We start from the raw sequence: 20,891 nt of genomic DNA, 5'->3' as shown, positions 1-20,891 counted from the left end.
GAAGGGAGCGAGGCCATTGAGTGGCTGGAGGGCATGACTGGAGGGTGGGCGCGAGGCCATCCGTGACTGGACAGTGGGGGGAGGGTGGGCGCGAGGCCATTTTGTGACTGGAGAGGGAGGGCAGGTGCGAGGCTGCAGTGTGACTAGAGGGCGGGTGAGGGCGGGTGAGGGCGGGTGAGGCCGTCCTGTGACTGGAGGGCATGGCTGCAGGGCATGGCGGGGAGGCGGGAGGAGGCGGGTGCTGGCGGAGGAGCTGTGGGAGGAGCTGTGGCACTGAGCAGAGGCTATTGCAGGGCCCACCGCTTCCGCGATGTTTCAAGTTCCCGTGGACTGCCAGGACTTCATCAGGATCCTGCGGCCGTGGGTGAAGAGCGTTCTCCAGGACGTAGGGCTGCAGAGCTGCCGGGAGTCCTTGCAGGCCCTTCAAGCCTTTGCCCCCGGGGACAGGTACTTCCTCAATACCTCCTGGCCCGACGTGGCCCCCAGGGGGCTTTTCAGAAAGAAGGTGAGATTCCGAACCAAGCCGTACTGCTGCACCCTCTGCTCATACGAAGCAGACATGCTCTCTTCTCTCAAAAAACATCTGCATCGGTGCCACGAAGACGAGGCAGACCAAGAGCTGCAGATCCAGTGCCCCGATTGCTCATTCGTTTCACGGTCCAGTGTGGTGAGCAGGCACTTCTCGTTATTCCACGAGATGGCCGTGCAGGATCAGAGTGCCCAGGATGGGAAGCCCTTGAAGGGCTACATAAAACAGTTCACGTGTTTGAAGTGTAGCTTTTCCAATACCACCTTCGGCAGCATGAAGAAGCATGTGCTCTTCACCCATTTTCAGTTCTTACTTAATGCCTATGTTGGCTTTCAGAGTCAGGAAGAACAGGCGCAGCCAGAAGCCAACACTCTACTGGCTGGGAGATACTATTGTAAAAAGTGTGGCGCCACTGTGTGCAGCCAGGGTGGTCTGATGTCCCATATTCTGACATCAGATCTACACAAGGACTTGGAGAATAAGCTGCGGTCTGTGATCTCAGAACACAACAAGCGGCCTGGGCTTCTGAAGCAGGTGCCCGTTGCTCCAAAGCCACAGGCAGGCTTGGCCAGGGCAGCAAACAGTGCTCCGCGCGCAGCTGCTAGGGCAAAGCCACGTCGGTCCCGTAATGCCATGTCAAAGAACACTCCAGATCCAGCCATTGCAAAGTCAGTGACCTTGACCCAGCCTGTGACCACTGCCCAGGTACAGCCACCAGTGGGGTACCCAGGCACATCCTGGAGCCTCACTGATTCTGTGCCTACTGCTGCCCAGTCCCACACGGCTGTTGTCTCCAGTCCTCTACCGGCGGGCCAGACCAGCCTCACACTGCAGCCTCCAGCTCACTCGACTGTCCTCTCCTCAAACAGGGCTTCACCTGATAAGCCTATCGACCCTCCTGCACTGCCCCTGAGTCAGCCCCTTGGGCCTGTGAAAAAGTCTGTTAGAATGAGTGACCTCCCAGTGAGTCAAGTGATCCCATCTGGGCTTTCATCCCTTACACAGCCAGTGGGGTCTGAAAGTCAACCAGCAAGACCTCTGGTCAGGTCAGTGAGGCCAGCAAGCAGGCCAGTGGAGCCCACAAGCAGACAAATCAGGCCTGGTACCCTATCTTGTGGTGTTTCTGCCAGTCCTGGGGTTCTGCAGACCACATCACCAGGAGCAATTTCTGTGGGTCAGGTGGTCTCGTTGGCAGTCCTTCCTGAAGGTCAGATGTCCCCTGCTTCTGTGATGCCTGTACAGCTAGCAACTTCTGGGGTCCTTCCCACTGGCCCAGCAGTCCAGCCCAGGGTTCTCCATGTAGATCAGGCTGCCTCAGCACAGGCTCACCCCTCTTGTCAGACAGTGTCCATTAGGGTTCTCCCTGCAGATCAAGTGGTATCATCTGGGTTGCATTCCCCCAAACAGCTGATGATCTCAGATGTCCCTGTGAACCGGGATGTGAGCTCTGGTGTTCCTCTGCTTGGTCAGCCTGTTACATCAAGAGTCCTTCCTGCAGGCCCACCAGTTAGATCCAGTGTGCTCCAGCTTAGTCAGTCTGTTGGCACCGGCATCTTGCCAGTGAGCCAGCCAGTGAAAGCTGAAACTTCACAGAACACCATGTTCCCCAAGTCAGGCACTGTTTTCAGGAAGCTCCTCCCGACAGGGACACAGGTTAATGGGAAACCCATTTACATGCTGGACCCAGTGCCTGTCACTCTGCCTATTATTCCTCAGGGTGCTAGCCTCATGATTGTCACTCCGCCCCAGGTGCCCAACCAAGTCCTGTCCCCCAGTGTGGGTCCACAGATTTCCAGTGCTCTACCTAGCTTGTCCTCCTCTCCGGGGCCGGTAAACACTGCAGACCAGAATCTGTTTGTTCAGGTCTCTTTACCCGAGGTGAAGGTGAATATGGTTGTCAGGCAGGCCAAGCAGTGGAAAACCTGCCCAATTTGCAATGTATTCTTCCCGTCCAATGTCTACCAGGCTCACATGGAAGTGGCTCACAAACCAAGTGAGTCCAACTCCAGTGAGAAGCGTGAGCCAGTAAAGCTGGCAGTATGTGCGCCATTTCTGAAGTGGACAATGGAGAAGGCCGTGCGGTGCCTCTCCTGCAAATGCCTGGTCTCAGAGGAGGAGCTAATGTACCACTTGCTCACACATGGCTTAGGGTGCCTGTTTTGCCCATTTGCTTTCCACAGCCTGCAGGATTTCTTGGAGCATAGCAGAATTAAACACCATGGGAGGAGGAAGCTGTCTTTGGAGTACAGTAACAGGGGCTTCCAGTTGAGCCTGGATGCTAATGGCGACCTGTTGTTCCCCTATCTTGATTTCATCATCACTCTGCCAAGAGAGAAGATGGGAGAACAGGAAGTCTGCCTGGCTATCCTCTCGGGGATACATTCCACATCACTGGTTCCCTTGTATGTTAAGGTGAGGCCTCAGGTTAAGGCTGTACCTAAGCTTCTTGGCAAACAAGAGCTGACCTGTCCCCTCTGTTTGAGCACATTCATGATAACCGAGGCCTACATGTTACATTTGAAGGACAGACACCATGTTATACCGACAGCCTGTACAGTATTCAATTCTCCTGCCTTCAAGTGTGTCCACTGTTGTGGGGTCTACCCTGGAAGCTTAACTACGGCAGCCGTCACTCAGCATTTGCTGCATTGTGAATGTGCTCCCAAAGACAACAGCTTAGACCGACAAATTGGGTCGGGTTTTGTTGCAGGCAGTGAACTGCAGTTGGCCAATAGGGAAAGGATTCCTGATTCTAAGTGTCCAGTAAAGAGAAAGTGGCAAGATGGCCATCTGGGGGCAGAGGATGAGAAGAGGAATGAGAAAGTTTCCTTGCCTGTCCTAAAGGGTGATGCAGCATCGGGCTCAGAGGAAGAGACTAGTGCTATGCTTTTGAAGAGACAAAGGATTGAAAGTACAACGGATGGACCGGTTGCTGATGATAATTTATTCCAGATCCTAGCATTAGATCCTAGGAAATACAAAGACTGCTCCTATGAGAAAAAAAGGCAGTTTCTTAAAGAGTATTTCCATAAGAAACCATATCCTAGCAGAAGAGAAGTAGAACTGTTGTCTTTATTCTTGAAGATGGAAAGAGTTAATGTGGCTTTGTTTTTTGGAACAAGAAGATATATTTGTTTGAAAGCAATAGAAGGCCACAGACCCTCAGTGCTTCTAGGCTTTGATACATCTCAACTTAAAAATGTTAAACACAGACTGAGCTTTAAGTGTGAACCAGAAAACTCAGCTTAAAGTTCCAGGCAGAAGTTTGAGCTGACTTTGTTGTGCTGGTTTCTGTGGCTTTTTCTCCATGTTTCAGGTGCTCAGGAAGACTTGGGTTAAGAAGCAAATGTTATTATCCCAAATGTACTGATTCCCGTAGTTCAGTCTCTTAGTGACTCTTAAGTGTAACCACTCCCCTGTCATGTGAATTAAGTTTTGATATTCCATATATGGCTTATTCTCCTAGTAGCGTCCATCAAATGATATAAAACTGAAATCTACAAATACTTGTCTTCTCCTTTTAGGAAATTTCTGCTTGTTTGTAAATGACTGGTTGAAAATAAGAGTATTGTTCGGAGTATTTTGGGCATCAACCAAGAAGATAGCTATATTTAGAGAAAAGAGCATTGCTATGTATATGACTTTCTAAGAACACAGTTTTAAAATTTATATTTTATTTTATATATGAGTGATGTGTATGACAGAAGAGGGCATCAGATCCTATTATAGATGGTTGTGAGCCACGATATGGTTGTTGGGAATTGAACCAGGGCCCTCTGGAAGAGTAGCCAGTGCTCTTAACTACTAAGCCATCTCTCCAGTCTCTAGCTCTTTTTTGTTGTTGTTTTTGATTTTCTTTTTTTGTTTGTTTTTTGAGACAGGGTTTCTCTGTGTAACAGCCCTGGCTGTTCTGGAACTCACTATACAGACCAGGCTTGCCTGGCTCTGCCTCCCGAGTGCTGGGATTAAAGGCGTGCACCACTACTGCCTGGCAAAAATACATATTTGAACATTAAATTCTGTTAATATTAGCTTGCAATATTATACTTTTTATTTATATTTTCAGTTTTCTCCTGAAAGCTTTAAAGAATACAACTCATAGAAAAACTAAATGTTTTCATTATTAAAAATATCCCTATCTTAGGGTCTTGTAAGCAGTTCACAATAAGTGTTCCTTTATAAATCAAGAGTTTGCAGAGGCAGGACTGCATTCCAGTGTGGACTTTATAGTGACAAGTCATCTCTCCATTAAAAGATAAGACAATTTTTTTTTAGCACATTTAGACTAGAAATCAAGAACACACACAGGAAGCATTACGGTGTGGCTATATAGATTTTCAGAAATGTAGCATTTGCATGCAATGCTTGTAACATGCATTCAGGCGGTTGTGAATCTTCTATAACTATTGGCTCACTAGTCAAATCTGAGGGCTGCTCAGATCTTTTTGTTGTTGTTGTTTACCTATTTTCAGAGTATCTACTGTGAATTAAAACTTGTTATACCACTGCCAAAAAAATAAAGTTTTTTTTTGGAACCCAGTCTCAGAAATTTCTTATACATGTTGTCTGAGGGCTATTTTGTATCACAAAGGCAGAACTGAGTAGTGACGGAGATAGGGGACCTGGCAATTTAATATTTGCTATCTGGTTCTTTACGCACAGATTGTTTCCAGCGCCTAGATTAGAGGAAGGCAGGAACATTTCTGAGTTTTGAAACCTTCCTCCTGTGGATTACTCCTTTCTTCCTTATTATCCTCATACTTTTATTTTTATCTAATCCTTTAAAATTTGCTTTACTGAATCTCACCCTATACCTAAATAAAATGTTCCATGTAAGCTGTCTAAATAACTCTCACCCTACAACAGCTCTGTTTGTTCCTGATAAATCTGCAAGAGATCTTTTAGATGTGGAGAAACTGGCTAAGGGGACCTTCATCCTTTCTACCGCAGACCTGACAGTTCTTTACATTGGTCCTCTATTTTCTCCTGTTCTCTTCGATGCTCTGCAGCTCCCTGCTATTTCTAGCTCATTTCCCTGGCAGTGGGACCAGTCCCTGACAGCCGACATCAACTCCATGCTCACTTCTCTGGCAGTGAGACTGCTCACTGATGCCTACATCAACTCTGTCCATTTCCTCTCAGCAACCTGCTCTGTTTCCCCTGCCTCTGTTCCTCTCAAAACCACAACCTTCCCAGAAAATCACTTGGTTTAATTCTGTCACCACATCATCTGCTTTCAGCTCTCTAATTATTTTCCAAGTCTCTTCAAGAATGCAGGGCAGCAATTGCATGACCCATTGCAACCCATCAAGTTAAGACTCCCTACTATATGACCAGAGGACTCCTTCTCAGTGGACCCAGAACTACCCACTCCAGCAGAAAACAGCTACAATGTCCCTGCTGTATGTTTTTATATAGTCAGTGTTAGGAATGATAGTTTCCTGCTAAAAGATTACACTTCCCAGTTTCCCTTGTGGCTAGACCGAGCAGCGCCAGGAGCAAGGGACTATAGTGTAGTAGTTTTCACATATACAGCAAACGGGCTGGATTCCATCTTATGTAGCAGCATTTTTGGCATCCACACAGATGGGTGACATGATAGACCCTTGCCACGAATAAACATGGTCCCACCTGTGCTATGTCAGCTTGATAAGGTTATCTGAGGAGAGGGAACCTCAACTAAGAAAATAGGATCAGGTTGTGTCAGGCCTTTGAGGCATTTTCTTAATTAGCGATGGATGGAGGAGGCCCATCCTATTGTGGGTAGTGCCTTCCCCAGGCTGGTGGTCCCGGGTTCTATACGAAAGCAGGCTGAGAAAGCCACGAGGAGCAAGCCAGTAAGCAGCCCCCCTCCATGGCCTCTGCATCAGCTCCAGGTTCCTGTCCTGCTTTCCTTTGGTGATGAACGGTGATAGGGAAGTGTAAGACCTTTCCTCCCCAACTTGCTTTTTGGGCATGATGTTTCATCACAGCCTTATAAACCCTAAGACTCCATCTAAGGTCAGGTTCATGCCACACATTTATGAAGACCAGACTTCATAAAAGTTACCCCTTGAGGAGGGTTTTATTTTTTTATAACTCTAATGGGCACAAAGCAAAGTACTGTGGGCTGGATTTCTTGTGGCCAAATACCTTTATGCAGCACACAGCCCACACGACTGTACATAATGGTGTTATCAAAGGTGGCACGATGCCAGTTGATAGGAGTTTTTCAGGGAACTGCACAATCCAGGGGCAAAGAAGAGAGCAATCATAAACTTTTCATGTTCCCGTGAGTCCCTCCTTAGCCCAGTGACTTAACTTGGAGTGTTGACATGAGGATGATAGAGCACTCACCATCTTAGTGTTGTAAGAAATAAAAGGGAAACCAGGTGGGAGTGACCCTTGGCACAGTGCCTGGAACCTAATGGACCTTCAGAAATTCCAATTATCATATATAGAGCAAGGTGCTTGTTCTGATGAGGGACACAGAGATGGGGCCACACGCCTCCCAGGATAGTCACTAAAGGGTCCCAGGAAACAGGCATCACTATAGGACAATTGGTGGTTATGCCAAATAAGTGCCATACGGAAAATCCCATAAGATTTCGAAGGAAGAATGGAATCAAATCAGCATTTGCCGAGGGTCCTTTAGTAGCAAGTCTTGAAGTAGAGGGTGTTATTTAATCCCCACAAAGGAAGATGGATGAAGTTCGGAGAGGCTGTGTAACTTCAACAAGGTCCTACAGCTAGCTAGTCAGGAGGTAGGCTATCTAACTTCAACAAGGTGATACAGGTAGACAGGAGGTCAAGCCCAGACTAACACTTCAACATTTACTATGTAGACACAGGCTGTGTGGGAAGGCCACAGAAGGGTTGGGGTTACTCTCCCATGGTAAAGAGCTCAGAGTAAGAGATGCCGTCTTACTAAGGAAGTTGTGTTCATAAAAATAACAGAAGGGAGAAGAGGTGACCGTGTGTGTTTGTGTACTCTGAGCCCAGAGCTCAGTATTTCGGCTGGACAGGCTGGTTAAAGATCTTTCTGTTTCTGCTCTCCTATGTTGGGTTTGCAGGTTCCATGAAGCTATAGCCATCTTTTTTTCATGGCACTAGAGCTCTGAATTCAGCTTTTCAAGGCTGGTATGACGAACACTTTACCTACTGAGCTATCTCCCCAGCCCAATTTATATATCTTTTTTTTAAATGATTTTTTTATAAAGGTATTTTAGTACTCTGGGAAGCTAAGACTAAGAAAGTACAGATGCTGAGAAGCAATGTCACTTGGTATCACATGCAGTTATAATTTCCCATAAGCACCAAATCTCCTGCTTAACAGTGTTGTGTTTTAAGATTCTGGATCATGCTGAAGGATTGCAAAGACTAAAAAACACAGAGAGTCACAAATAGCCTCTCTTTTGAACAGAAATAGTTGAGCTATGGCTTTTAAAAACTGAATATATAAGTACCAAGGGAGAGCAATTTTAACTAAGATGCAATTAATTGTTCCCTTAGCCCTCCACCTTCTGAAAGTTTCCAGTGTACTCGCAAGTTTTCAGTGTAGTAGCTGAAAATTATGGGTTGGCTTACAATCCCGTTTCCCATTTTTTTCTTCTTGTAGTATTCTGTAAACACTATTGAATTGGGACTTAGGTGAAAGATGAAAATCTTAGGGTAGTTTTTCTGTGCTTTCCTATTTTTTTTATCAGGGCTTTCTGTACCCCTTCATTTTAGGATCCAATAGTGCAGGGAGGAGAGTGGATAGTGGTAGCCAGTTGCTTTCCCCTCCCCTCCGTTCTTGACTTTAGGCTTGTGCCTCTTAAGATGTTTCCATATCCAAGAGAGAGTATGCATTTAAGGCCGCATGCAACGGGAGCCCTGCTGCAGATGCAGGTGGCATGAGGTACAGCCGAGTCTGACTGAGTGAAGAGAGTCTTCATGAGGTTCTAACCGAGATGAAACACACTTAAGGTCCATTTGATACTAAGGCTAAGTATTTTTTTATTTGCCCCCAAACAGCACTATATAGTAAACCATCACAGAGGGGGAAGCAATTCTGCCTGATGGGTAGGGGTATCTTTACCTTGTTGATGACGTGTATCACTCCGTTTGTGGCTGCATTGTCACCGTCCACAATGGATGCCCCCTCAATGGTGATATTCTGCAATCATAAGCACAAGCAGGGGGAGGTGAGTGTCCTTGGGGAATTGCATCACCTCTGGGGTGCCTGCCCCTTGAGCAGCGGTAACCTTCAGAGTTTTGGGCCGTATAGACAGTGACTGTCTACCAATCAATAGCAATTGAGCGCTAATTGTTTTGGTTTCATTTTCTTTTCCCACTGGGACTTCGGTTTGCAATTCCTCCTAGATCTTAGTTAGGGAGGAGGGATGCTTGCCTAACCCTGAGCAAGCACATTTCATGGAAACACAGCATTCCACCTGTCACATCTTGTTTTGTTAAAGGGGATGTTTTTTATTGTGTTAGACACAGGAATGAACTTAAGAAAAATGTATATTTAATGATTATCTCCTCAGAGTCAGGTCCTTGACTGATTTATCTTGGGACCTGGATAGCCTGTGACACCCCAGGGTGGATGTTAACATTGCTAAGGAAATTGTTGGTTTGGAACACCAGTGGACTAGCCTGACTACAGTAATCACATCTGAGTATACACAAAGGCATGTTGTAAATTAACAAACAATTTACCATGCCTACCTTTTGTGTGCACTGTGGTACTTCAGTATGTTATATACACTGTGCAATGATCTAATTAGGGTATTTTGGCTCTGTCATTTGAATCATTCTTTCAACATGATTGGGATGTTGAACATTCAGATCCCTTCTTCCAGTGATTTGATTTTCCGAGAGCACCGGAGGTTGAATATAGGACTTCACATATGTGCTCTTCCACTGAGCTACGTCTCCAACCCACGTTTTACTTTTCATTTCAAAACAGGGACTCACTAAGTTGCCCAGGGCTGGCCATGACCTTACTCTATATCCAGGAAGCCTTGAACTTGTAGTCCTCCTGCCTGGGCCTCTGGAGTAGCTGGGATCACAGTTCCACGGCACCAAGCTGGGCTCACCTATTTATTTGTAGACTGTAGTGTTGTTAGGCAGATAGATACAGCTGTGCAATATTCCTCAATGTTCTTTCTCACTAGCTGCATCTTTGCACCATTATCTTTTATAAAAAAATATTTTATTTTTTTGAGACATGGTCTCACTGTGCTGGCCTGGTGCTTGTTATATAGATCAGGCTGACCTTGGACTCACAGAGAGCCACCTGCCTCTGCTTTCCTCAGGGCTGGGTTGAAAGGCGTATGTCACCATGCCCAAAATATGTACCCAAAATCTTTATCTCATATATTTTATTTAAACAATTGAGAATATAATATGAATGTCATTAGAATTTCCAAAGATTTACAAAAGAAGGTTTATAAAGTATCTATGGAGGCCCTTGTTTTCTGCTATCTACATTAGCCAACGAGCCTAATGTTTAGACTCAACTCAGTGGGCTCTTTTTCTAATTCTCCTAGGCTGAAAGGTAAGCTGGGAAGTTCTGAGCCTTTTCTGTCCGCAGCTGTTCCCATTTGCATGTTAGAACTCTCATTCTGATCCACTCATGGGAAGACTAACATTTGATCACTCGCAGCCACTAAGCCAGAATTCCCCCTCAGATGGGCACATGAGTCCTTGATAGACTCCAGGAATGCCAGAAAACCGGTTTCTCTGGACTCTCACTCTTCCATGGCCACTGCCCAGGCTGCAGCATCAAGATGCACTTGTGTGCATTACAGGCTTGCAGTCCGGCTAACTCCCATGACATCCGGTTACTGGCGATGATTCTGTTAGGAGCTGTGGGTTACCAGTGTTACTTAACTCTGCACCAAAGCTGTGGCACTCACTGCCCTTTTCCCTCTCTAGGACATGTCAGGAGGAGCTCCATGGTCTGCATTTTGGATCACTGCTTCTGAAAGTCTTTGTCTTTTTTCTTAAATTTTTTTCATACAATATATTCTTTATCATGTTTTTCCCTTCCCTTCAAGTCCTCCCAAATTCTCCCCACTTCCTTCCCTGACTTTATGTTCTTTCTCTTTAACCCCCCCCAAAACACAAAAATGAAAATTAAAACAAACGACAATAAGACAAAAGATGCCAAACAAAATGAAAAGCACCCCCTGAAAAGAAACATGAGGTTCATTGTGTGTTGGTTTGCCCTGGAGTATGGTTGGTATACCCAGTGGCACTCCATTGGATAAACTGATTTCCCTTTAGTGATGGTTAATAGTGATTGTCGACTTGGTGGGATTCAGAATCACCGTGGAACAAGCCCCAGGGAATGTCTACAAGGGACTTTAAAAACTAGGTTAACTGAGGCAGGATGGCCTACCTTACATATCAGAAACATGAGTGTATGAGCTGGAGTCTGGACTGCATAAACCATAGAAAGCTAGCCACTCTCCCTATTAATTTCTCCTGACTGTAGGCTGTGTGATCATCTGCCTTGAGCTCTTGCCATCATGACTTCCCCTCAAACTGTGAGCTGAACAAACCTTAAGTTGCTTTTTTCAAACGCTTGATCACAGTGATGAGAACATTAATGAATATACTGCTGTAGCCCAGTTGTTTTTGTTTTTTAAGTGTGTACATGTGTGATCATTGTTGCAACTGGGTGATGCTCACACAAGCTCCTGTAAATTCCCATCACAAAAATTGAGAGAGGACAGCATGAGTAAAGGTACCGTGCTCCAGACAGCCAGTTGACATTGCTCTTACCCCATCTGCCTTGTCCAGGCGAAGGAAGCTTCCTTGCAAAGATGTTGCTAGCATGTCGGAGGATGACAGGTTCTGCAGATCAGCCCCTCCATATGTGCCTCTTACTGTGTGATATCTACAGCATCAGATCATAAGGGTCACAGTCAATATCCATGCACCAGCTAGTGTCACTGACCAGGAGAACAAGTCCCGTGGCAGACTAGCACCCTCAGACTTCATCTTCTCCCCTGCAGTGGTCAGTCTCAGCTGGAATTAGTCATCACCACTCTGTGCCTTGCTGTTACATCTATCAAATGGGAATAAATTGTAGCACCTATCTCAGAGGTGTTGGCAGGGCTAACCAAATGGTATGCAAACCCCAGGGCTTGGTTTAGAGTCAGCTGTTAACAGGTAAAGTCCCCTGACCCAGGGGAGGGTGGCTAGGGACGTCCTAGGACAGCAAGCGTCACGTAGTTTCTCTGCACTGATGCCAGTCACACAACATGGAAAACAAGGTAAATGACACCCACTTTATCAGGGCTGGAATATTGTTCCGTGACAACCAGAAAGTTCTCTCATTCTTGTCCATGTCCTCAATGGCTTGCCGGGAAGGCACGAGGACAGTGAGATTCGGGGTGGCAGACAGCATGGATTGCAGGGAAGCATCCTGAGTCACAGGAGGAAAGAAAGTGGCCCGACTAGCGTTAGAGACTAGCTAGGCTGGCTTACGCCGCCGTCAGAGATGATGGCTTTCCATGTGATGTAATTCTAGAGGGAGAGAGTGCTGGGAAGATACTAGACTTTCTCTCCCCAAGCCCACCCAGCCATTGACTGATGACTTACATTCTTTTCTGAGATTTTTTTTTTTTAATGTGTGGATTTTCATAATGATACAGACTTTCCTGATTGGGTCATACTTTGTCATCGTAAGTCTGAATGAAAAGCCAGTTAAATAGCCTTGATGTGTATGTATGTGCGTTGTGTGTATGCGTGCATGCACACAAAGAACTACCTGAGTTCTTTGATGTTTTTAGAGTCAGCGTTTGAGGAGAGTAGGCAGAATGAGGGCCTGGGTCAGACTTAACTGCGTCTCTTTCATGCCCAGAAAGTCTACTGCTATGTTCAACCATTGTATGAAAAAAAAAATCAACCAAAAATGAAAACCAACTCCAAACACTAAATCTTGGTTTAGAGAACTTTCTGATTTTCTGCTGGATACTCATGCTGGAACTGGTGTGAAACATCCAACACTACAGCATTAAAGCAGGTTGGGGGAAGTATGTCCTGTCTGACCCGCTCCTGGGCTGCCATCGCGTGTGGGGCGACACCGTTGTGCATGTGTGGTTGGAGGGAAGCTAACCTGCTCGGAGAGGAACCAGTCCTTTGATTGCCTGCAGGAGGAGGTGTACAGAGAACCTCCACTGTAGAAACAAGTGGTCCCTGGAATGTTCTGGAATGGATGGGGAGCTGTTCTCTGAGGAAGCACTGGCTAAACAAGACCTATTTTGGTACAAACTTATTTAAAGAGACAAACAATCTGTTAGGATGTCTGACTAGGTCAGACGCTGGAGCAGGGTGAGCCTGGACTCTGTACAAAACTCCAGTGGGGTGAAGAGTAAGCTCTCCCAGCATGTTGAGCAGAGAGCCAAGCATATATGAAGATGTTAGCTGTAGGTCTAAAGCTTGGTGCACTAGGGCATGAATCGTGTTATGCTTTCAAAGAGAGAACTACGGTGGATAGTACCATCCTTATGTATTTGAACTGCGTGTAACTCTCTGCCCCAGCTTAACCCGGGCCATCACTTCCCAGCTTGGCTATACATATTAGCACCAGTGTCCAGACCAAGCCCCTGACTTAACAGATCAGAGTCTCCCGGGGTGTGGTGCCCCATGATTCTAAAGTGCAGGCAAGGTGGGGTGCTGCTTTTCAGCACCCCCCCCCATTTCCTACGGCACAAACTCCAGTCCCCTAAAATGATTTATGTTGCTGACGTGAAGGTGCAAATGCAGGGACTCACGTTTATCCACTGGTAAAACACAGCTGTTTCAGAGAGACGTGACAGTTCCTTATCCATTTGTTGAAGGGAGGGCAGAAGACGGGGAGAGAACACAGAAACATCATCTCAGGGGGGTTCCGGACAGCCTGACCCCACCCTCGTGAGCTGTGATCTCTGTAGAACCAGGCTTCCCAGTCTGCTGTGAGAGCAAGAGCTGCAGATGGCCTTCACACTCAGGGGCCTGACTGTCCTCCAGAGGACGCGACGGAGCAATGTTGCTATCTACAAAGTTCACACTTGAAAACCACATAACAAAGAGTAAAGACAAAGAAAAAAAAATTGCAAAACAGATCTGATAATGTTTTCTATAAATTTTATAAATTTTGGATCCTAGCTATCTTGGGGTGCATAGGCCTGTGGTCTACAGTTTGGACATTGCCTGTTAGACTGAGGTAAGTCTAGCTTTTCCAATGTAAGCTCTTTCACATCAGAACTTAGCTGGTAAGAAACAGCAACCTAGACCCCAAGGAGATCCCCTGAGCTCAGGAAACAGCGCCCACTCAGAGCCAGTGAGGAGCTGAAGATTGGGGCATGGGGTTACTGTCCCTGGGCTCACACTGTGACCTCACCATGGCCTGCAGACAGCTGCTTTGGAGGGATCTGAGCCATGCCTGGGTGAAGATGGAGCAGGGACAGGCAGGAACAGCAGAGGCTTTGAACTTTAGTTTGTTAGGAAGGTTAGGGACTTGGTGGGGAGTTGGAACTGCTGGAGGGTTTGGGGACATGGACAGCAGATGAGGGAGTCCAAACTCCAGGTGTGGCTTAGGGGCAGCTTCTTGAAGGAATGCCTATGAGGGGAAAAGGGTGGGACCTTCCTGAACATTGCAGGGGTGGGTGTGTGGAGGGAGAGGTGCGATAGGAGCCTGGGGACTAGCTCTGGAGTGGCTTTTGTTTGGGAGGCTATAGGTCCTAGGGAATTTCTGGAAGGAAGGTTTCAGAGAAGAGGAACCAGAACCCGACTGCGAGAGAAGAACAATGGTGAGAAAAAATGTTAACAAACCAGGACAAACTGCTAACGGAGGGGCCTACTGACATGACCACCAGGTCTCCCAGCATCCCTCAGTCCCCAGCTGTTACAGGCCTACTGACATGACCACCAGGTCTCCCAGCATCCCTCAGTCCCCAGCTGTTACAGGCCTACTGACATGCCCACCAGGTCTCCCAGCATCCCTCAGTCCCCAGCTGTTACAGGGTCCTTCTGGCTGTTATACCCTGACCCACTCTGAACTCTCCAGCCCAGAGGTTGGGCTGCCCTTCCCCCAGAGGCTCTTCCCTATGGAATCGGCCATTTTGGCCACGTGGCCCTTTCGGACCTTCTACCTCTAGGCCCAGGCCACCCCTCTCGGTCGGTGGCTCCGCTCACACTGTCTTCTCCTCACATGGCTCAGTCTGGGCTCTCCCAGGTATCTGCCTCTGGCTCTGTTTTTCCTTTTATCTATAACACACCATACCTTTTTATTTCTTTTTCATTTATCTGGTGTTGAAACCCAGGATTTTGATAACTGATAGAAATCAACTCCTCCCCACTTGATATCTATAGTGTAGTGTGGGGTGGGGCGGATGGAGAGCTAGTGATTGTTCAGTGTGACCCATACTGCATGGCTAGAACATGTTATACTGTTGATTAAATGTTGGGCCTGGAACTTAGACAGATACCAACATTTCAGGCAAGTAAGCGTGCTTTGCCTTAGTTTATGGACCTGAGAAATGGGCATCATAAATGGCATTAATCCTAGATAGTTGTTATGAGGTTTAAATGAGAAGCTGCTGCATAAAGGACCCAGTAAGACACCTGGTACACAGAGGGCACTTGCGTGTGCACATGCTCACACGCATTCACACACACACACACACACACACACACAAACACACACTCCACCTCATTCAGGGTGGATAAACCCAGGGTGTTCATAAGACCCAATGGAGAGCAGCCCAGTAGAGGTAGGCCAGCTGCTCACTTGGGAAGTCTGTGTGCCAAAAGTGCCAAATATAAGCGGCTGCAGCCTGTGAAAACGAGTGACACCCCCCCCCCCGAACGTGTGAGGTGTCTGAAAAAACCAGGCGTCCTGGTGTAGAACCTCCCGGACAAAGGGTCCATAGAGGAAACAAGTCTCAGGCTATCTTCGCCGAGACGTTCATTTTCTGGCCGTGTGCCCTCTCTGACTTTGCACGTGAGGGTCTCCCTAGGGACTTACCATGAGCATGTTCCCATAGCACAGGAGGCCATTTCCCTCATAGCCCTCTTGACAAACGCATCTCCACACGCCAGAGGCATCGGCTTGACAGGTGGCCTGAGAGAAACCAAGATGGACATCACGACTTGCTTTGATCACTCCCCGCTCCTCACTCGATGCTCTGCCTCACCACACACAGCCCAGAGGCCATACAGCCAGGTGACCGTTTACTGAAACCTCTGAAACCAGGAGCCAAACCTCCTTCAAGTTGATGGCTCAGGGGTCTTATGCTCGCCACAAGAAGTGGCCACACAACCCGATTTTTGTTCTTAAGAGTTTTCTGTGTTTTTAGAACTGAAGGAAACATCACGTAACTCACCAGGGGGTGACATTTCTCTGCCTGTTCCAAGCATGAAATGACTGGCTCACAATCGATCCCATTTCCTCGGAATCCTTTCTTGCACTCACATTCATTCTGTAATTCCAGGAACACAGAAGGGATTACCGAAGCAAGCGCTCTCAAGCCTTGCACCCCGCTACACCGAAAAGCAGACCGTGGAAACCACAGCCATTCAACCCTCCTAAAGAACAGAGACTAGATTCCAGACTGCTAGTCACTGTACATAGCCAGCTGCCTTTGATTACTACATTATTGGTTACCATTAGCATTGCGATGGCCAATCACAGTCCTTTTTACTTTCTCTTAAAAAAATTGACTTCACAAAGTCCTATAAAGAGAGCTGAGACTCAATGGCTCTCGCAATAGAAAAGCCGACCCTGTTCCTAGAGAGAAAGGTTAAGCAAGCTGTGGCTTATCAGCTTGGTGGGGATCCATGGACACGGCTATTGCCAGCTTGATGACACTCTGCTTAATTCAAATAATGCCTCCCTGTCGAGTAGATGGATTCAGGGCATCACTTCTGCATGGACAACCCACAGCACATAGCCCAGCGGCTGATGTAGCTTCATGTATCTAGTCAATGCCTCTCTTTCAGGGCTTAGTCCCCTGCTACAGGAGGCATGCGGGTGCAGCCTCTATTCCAGCCCTCACTTGCTCGGTGGGGAGAATCAATAGCTAACCGATAACGTATAGCAACATAGTAACAGGAGAACATTTTCAGGTCCATGGCAGACAATGGACAGATGAAGCTGCAGTTGATCACTACGATGTAAAGGAAACAAACTAACAACCCGAGCAAAGAAAAGGCCAGAAGGAAAACCAGCACATTGGCTCCTAATGAATTTCCCACCTTGTCTCCCCAGCTGTTTCCCACGAAAATGCAATATCCTGACATTTCAAACACGATTTTAAAAGAATTTCTCCAATTGAGTTAAACAGCACAGCTGTTTCGTTTAAATGTTAAAACAGCTGTTTTGGGGTTATCGTGGAACCAACAACAAACTCAGAGAAAGACAGAAGTGCATTAAAAGATGAACGAGAAGGGTCTGATCTTAACAAACTGAAAAAGAAGGGACACAGGTCTTGTGGAGTCACTGGCTGCTAAGGTGCGTCTCTGGGACTAGACTACTGTTCAGAGGGGGTGGGCGGGCTTAGAATGGTCTCTGAGGATGCTCTTTTAGAAGTGGGACCCTGCTGGGCCTTGAGGGAGGACACGCGAGCAGGGGAAGGCATTCAGACTGAGAGAAGCTGTCAAGAAAGACGAAGAGACGTGAGGAAGATTGACGACTGGAGAAGGGCTGTTTAGGGTGGGGTTTGGGAGCACACATACACCCCAGTGGGAGCTGACACAAGATCTTTCAGCTGGAGGAAGAAGTGAACAAAACTTCCATTGTATGAATTTTGTTTTCAACAGGGGCACCTGCTCTGTGAGCTTTATAAGGCAAGCGTGTATATTATATGTGTGCGGACAGTATTTTATATCCACAGGAAAGCCAAGCACACCCTGCATATGGTTGACCACAAGCTCACCAACTAGAGGCTTAATTCCCTCCTCCTGCTGTCAGCACAGCACCTCCGTGTCCCCAGCCCTAATACTCCTTCATGCCTTTCATCCAGACATGGCTTGCCTCTTTAAAGCAACATTCATAGAAATTAAAGTCAGTATTCATTCAGTGTGTCTAAAACCTCCTAAGGCAACTGCAACCAAGTGAAGGCCCTCTTAGGCGGGGCTTATTTGATTTCCCAAAGATGTCATAGAGGCCCTTTCTTTCTTCCGTCTCCCCTCAGGACGTTCAACATTTGTTTGTAGGAAGAGGGTATAGATGCTGTCCATGCTGGAGTCTCTTCTTCAACCTCGAACTCATCTGTTAAGGGCCGGCAGCCCCCAGAACATGATCTTGTTTAGAAATAGGGTAGTTGTTGCGCATGTGATTTAAGATGAGTTCCTGTTGGAGTAGCCAGGACCCTGACTCTAATCTGACTCTAGCATCCATGTGAAACGCAGGAGACGTGTGCACGCAGAGAGCGCGCCATGGGAATGCCAAGCTGGAGGTCAGTTAACGTGTCTCTACCAAAAAGGGCCAGCAGGTCCCCCAAGGCTAGGGAAGGACCAGGGGACAGGCTCCCCCAGAGTCCCTGAGAAGCAGGCACCAGCTGACTTTGATCTCAGGCCTCCAGATTATGAGACAATATGTTTGTTCTCCGAAGCCCAGTTTGTGACACTTTTGCTATGGCAAGGCCTGGAAAATGAATACAGACACCAAGGCATTTCTCTCTGCCCTTCTCAAAGGCAGCCTGGTGACACAAATGAACCAAAGTGCAGTCATTTGCTGAGTGCTTGGTGAGGCATGAGTCTGCAGCGGGCTCCGCCATGATTACCCTCCTGAGGGCTCATTTGAGAGCGCCTTTTCTCTAGACTCCTGCGCAGGCTCTGCTGTCAGAGAAATCAGAAGGGTAAATGGGACAGCGGCCACCGGATACCCTGGTGCGACAGGCAGACCATGTGCTCCCTCGGCGTGGGCTTTAAAGTGCTCGTCACTTTGTTACTCATGTGGGTCTGCCACCTTACATGAGATCTTTTGCCTAGTGTGACTTGTGGGCCTTGGCCCTAGTGCTTGATCGTCTCCCGCAACCAACTAGGTTCACAAGGAGTGTCAGACGAGTGAGAGACTGTGCAAATGCTTACGTAAGCATCTGTTTTATTTTGTTTGCCGGCATCTGCTCTCTCTTTCTAGAAAATAGCTTCGGGGACACCACTATTCTCTCTTCTGGTTTATATAAGAGAACATGGTTTCCCCCTCAGCCCCGGTCCCCAGCAGAGAGTGTAAGATTGAGTTTGTCCCTGCCCGCACAGACCCTGCCATGGGGCCCGATTTCTGCCTGGGCTGATAGGAATGAGGAGGGCCATGAGAGTCATCAGTTTGAGCCAACAAGAGAAAAGGGATCCTGGGTTTAGGTAGAAATGATCACAAGATGTACGCTGTTGTGCCTAAGAGAGCAGGGGTAAGGCTGGAGCTGCCGCAGAACATCTGACCCAGGAGACTGGGCAGTAGTTGGGGCCGTCTAGACCACCACCGTGTGGCCCTGTGAGCCCTGCACCGTACCACGCCTGCATCTGCATGCGGTCGTTACAGCTGTGCGAGCCATAGAACTCCCCCTCTCCTTCATCTTCTTAAGGTTTTTTTGGTAAAGCATGCCTGATAAAACTCACCATTTCACACTCCAATGGTGTCAGCCACACTCACACTGCTGTCCTTCCTCCATCACTGACGCGGCTCTAGAACTTTCCTCATCTCCAGAACTGAAACCCCCTGCTCATGACCTACCCCATCCCCCACACCAGGCCCTGGCAGCTGCATTTCCACCCTCTGCCTTTATAAATCGGATTCCTCTAGAGATCCCATAGGAAAGGAGCCACGGTCCCCTAGGCTGCTACTGACCGAGGTCTCCATGCTCATCTAGGCTGTGGCATGGGCCAGAGATTCCTTCCTAAGACTGAGGTTTCGTTACTTGTTGCTTCAAGTTTTGATCAGTGTGAACCATGCTCTGAGCATCGTGGTTATACAAGCATCCCTTGAAGGCCCTGCTTTTAATTCTTTTGGAGCAGTTGAATTATTGTTTCCTATGGCCATCCCATCTTTAATTTTCTGGAGAGTTGCTATTCTATTTTCCATGGCCACGCCATTTTTTTAATTCTCACCAGGAATGCACAGGGAACTGGATTTTCTGTTACAACCAGACTGCCCAGTGATCCAGATATGTCCTTATACTTTCCCCACCCCTAGTCGTCACTGCCTAAGAAACACCCATTGTGGTCTGTGGTGTTTTGAATGAAAATGGTCCCCATAGGCTCAGATATCTGGATGCTTGGTCCTTAGTTGATGGAACTGTTTTGGGAAGGATTAGGAGGCGTGGCCTTATTGGAGGAGATGTGACTTTGATGGAAGAGGTGTGACTTTGTTGGAAGAGGTACGTCACTGGGGGAGGGATTTGAGGTTTAAAGAACCCATGTCAGGCCCAGGCTCTCTCTGCTTCCAACTTGTAGATAAGATGTAAGCTCTCAGTGACTGCTCCAGTGTCATGCTTGCTGGCCTGTTGCCATGTTCTCCACCATGACAGTCATGGACTAACCCTCTGAAACTGTAAACAACCCCCCAATTAACTGTTTTTTTTTCTAAGTTGCCTTAGTTATGGTGTCTCTTCACAGCAACAGCACAGTGCCTAAGACATGTCTAAGTCACTGAGATATTAGCATAATGAGCCCTTAGCACTACGGACACACTGACCTAAAGGGACCTAGAAGGTTCCCTGGGCTGGGTAGTGTCCTGCATGCTGCTGGCTGCACAGTCCCGTTTCCTCTTACCCTTTCTCCTGGTCACCTCACTACCCTTTTGCCACCTCTGAGGGGATCTCACTAGAAAGACCTCCAAGAAGACCTCTTTGTTTGGTGGTGATGAGATTCCAAGGAGTCCCAGTACTTCCATCTGTTCAGGGGCCAGCCACCCATTTATCACCCCGTAAGTGTTAGCTCTGAACAGCTTCCACAGGGGAGACACTCGGTCCCTATTCCTGGTGCCAGGAGGGAGGAGGAGAAAGAGCAGCATCTGGGGCTTCTAGAGACCTCCTTCCCCGGCACCTCCTTCCCCGGCACCTCTTCCCTGGCACCTCCTTCCCTGGCACCTCCTTTTCTGGCACCTTGACTAGGCCAGAACGTCACTGGTTGGGTGAATTCTGTCTGAGAGCAAACGAGGGGCATGATCTGGCTTCAAGATCTCACCAAGCACCATTCAAGGACCGTGATGCCCCAGTTCCTAACACATGTAAGAGAATGTGTTCTCTAAGGCAGAAGGATCACAAGGGAAGGGCTTGGAGTTGTCACAGGAAGCAAAGTTAGGCCTTGCACAGTGTCCAACCTCATGGGAAAACACACATTTCCCAATGAAACAACCTGAAGGTTTAACAAAGTCCAGGAAAGTCTCACAAATGTGAGAGACTGT

General features: G+C 47.5%; 1 protein-coding gene and 1 pseudogene across 1 annotated transcript in view; one reads left to right on the top strand and one right to left on the bottom strand.

Moving 5' to 3' along the window:
* The window catches only part of Stab2 (stabilin 2), a 135,569-nt gene that overhangs the window by 62,342 nt on the left and 52,336 nt on the right, over positions 1-20,891 (bottom strand). The window contains exons 26-31 of the mRNA XM_026784626.1: positions 15,874-15,969; positions 15,516-15,611; positions 13,282-13,329; positions 11,794-11,930; positions 11,285-11,399; positions 8,589-8,666 (exon numbers count right to left, since the gene is read on the bottom strand). Of these exons, the coding sequence (XP_026640427.1) occupies positions 8,589-8,666; positions 11,285-11,399; positions 11,794-11,930; positions 13,282-13,329; positions 15,516-15,611; positions 15,874-15,969 (570 nt within the window). The remainder of the gene's footprint in view (positions 1-8,588; positions 8,667-11,284; positions 11,400-11,793; positions 11,931-13,281; positions 13,330-15,515; positions 15,612-15,873; positions 15,970-20,891) is intronic.
* Positions 311-3,778, top strand: LOC102002667 (annotated as a pseudogene).

Source organism: Microtus ochrogaster, chromosome 24 (genome assembly GCF_000317375.1).
Source record: "Microtus ochrogaster isolate Prairie Vole_2 chromosome 24, MicOch1.0, whole genome shotgun sequence".
Lineage (NCBI taxonomy): Eukaryota > Metazoa > Chordata > Mammalia > Rodentia > Cricetidae > Microtus > Microtus ochrogaster.
The sequence above is the reverse complement of the archived record's forward strand: the minus strand, read 5'-3'. Positions and strand labels throughout refer to the sequence as shown.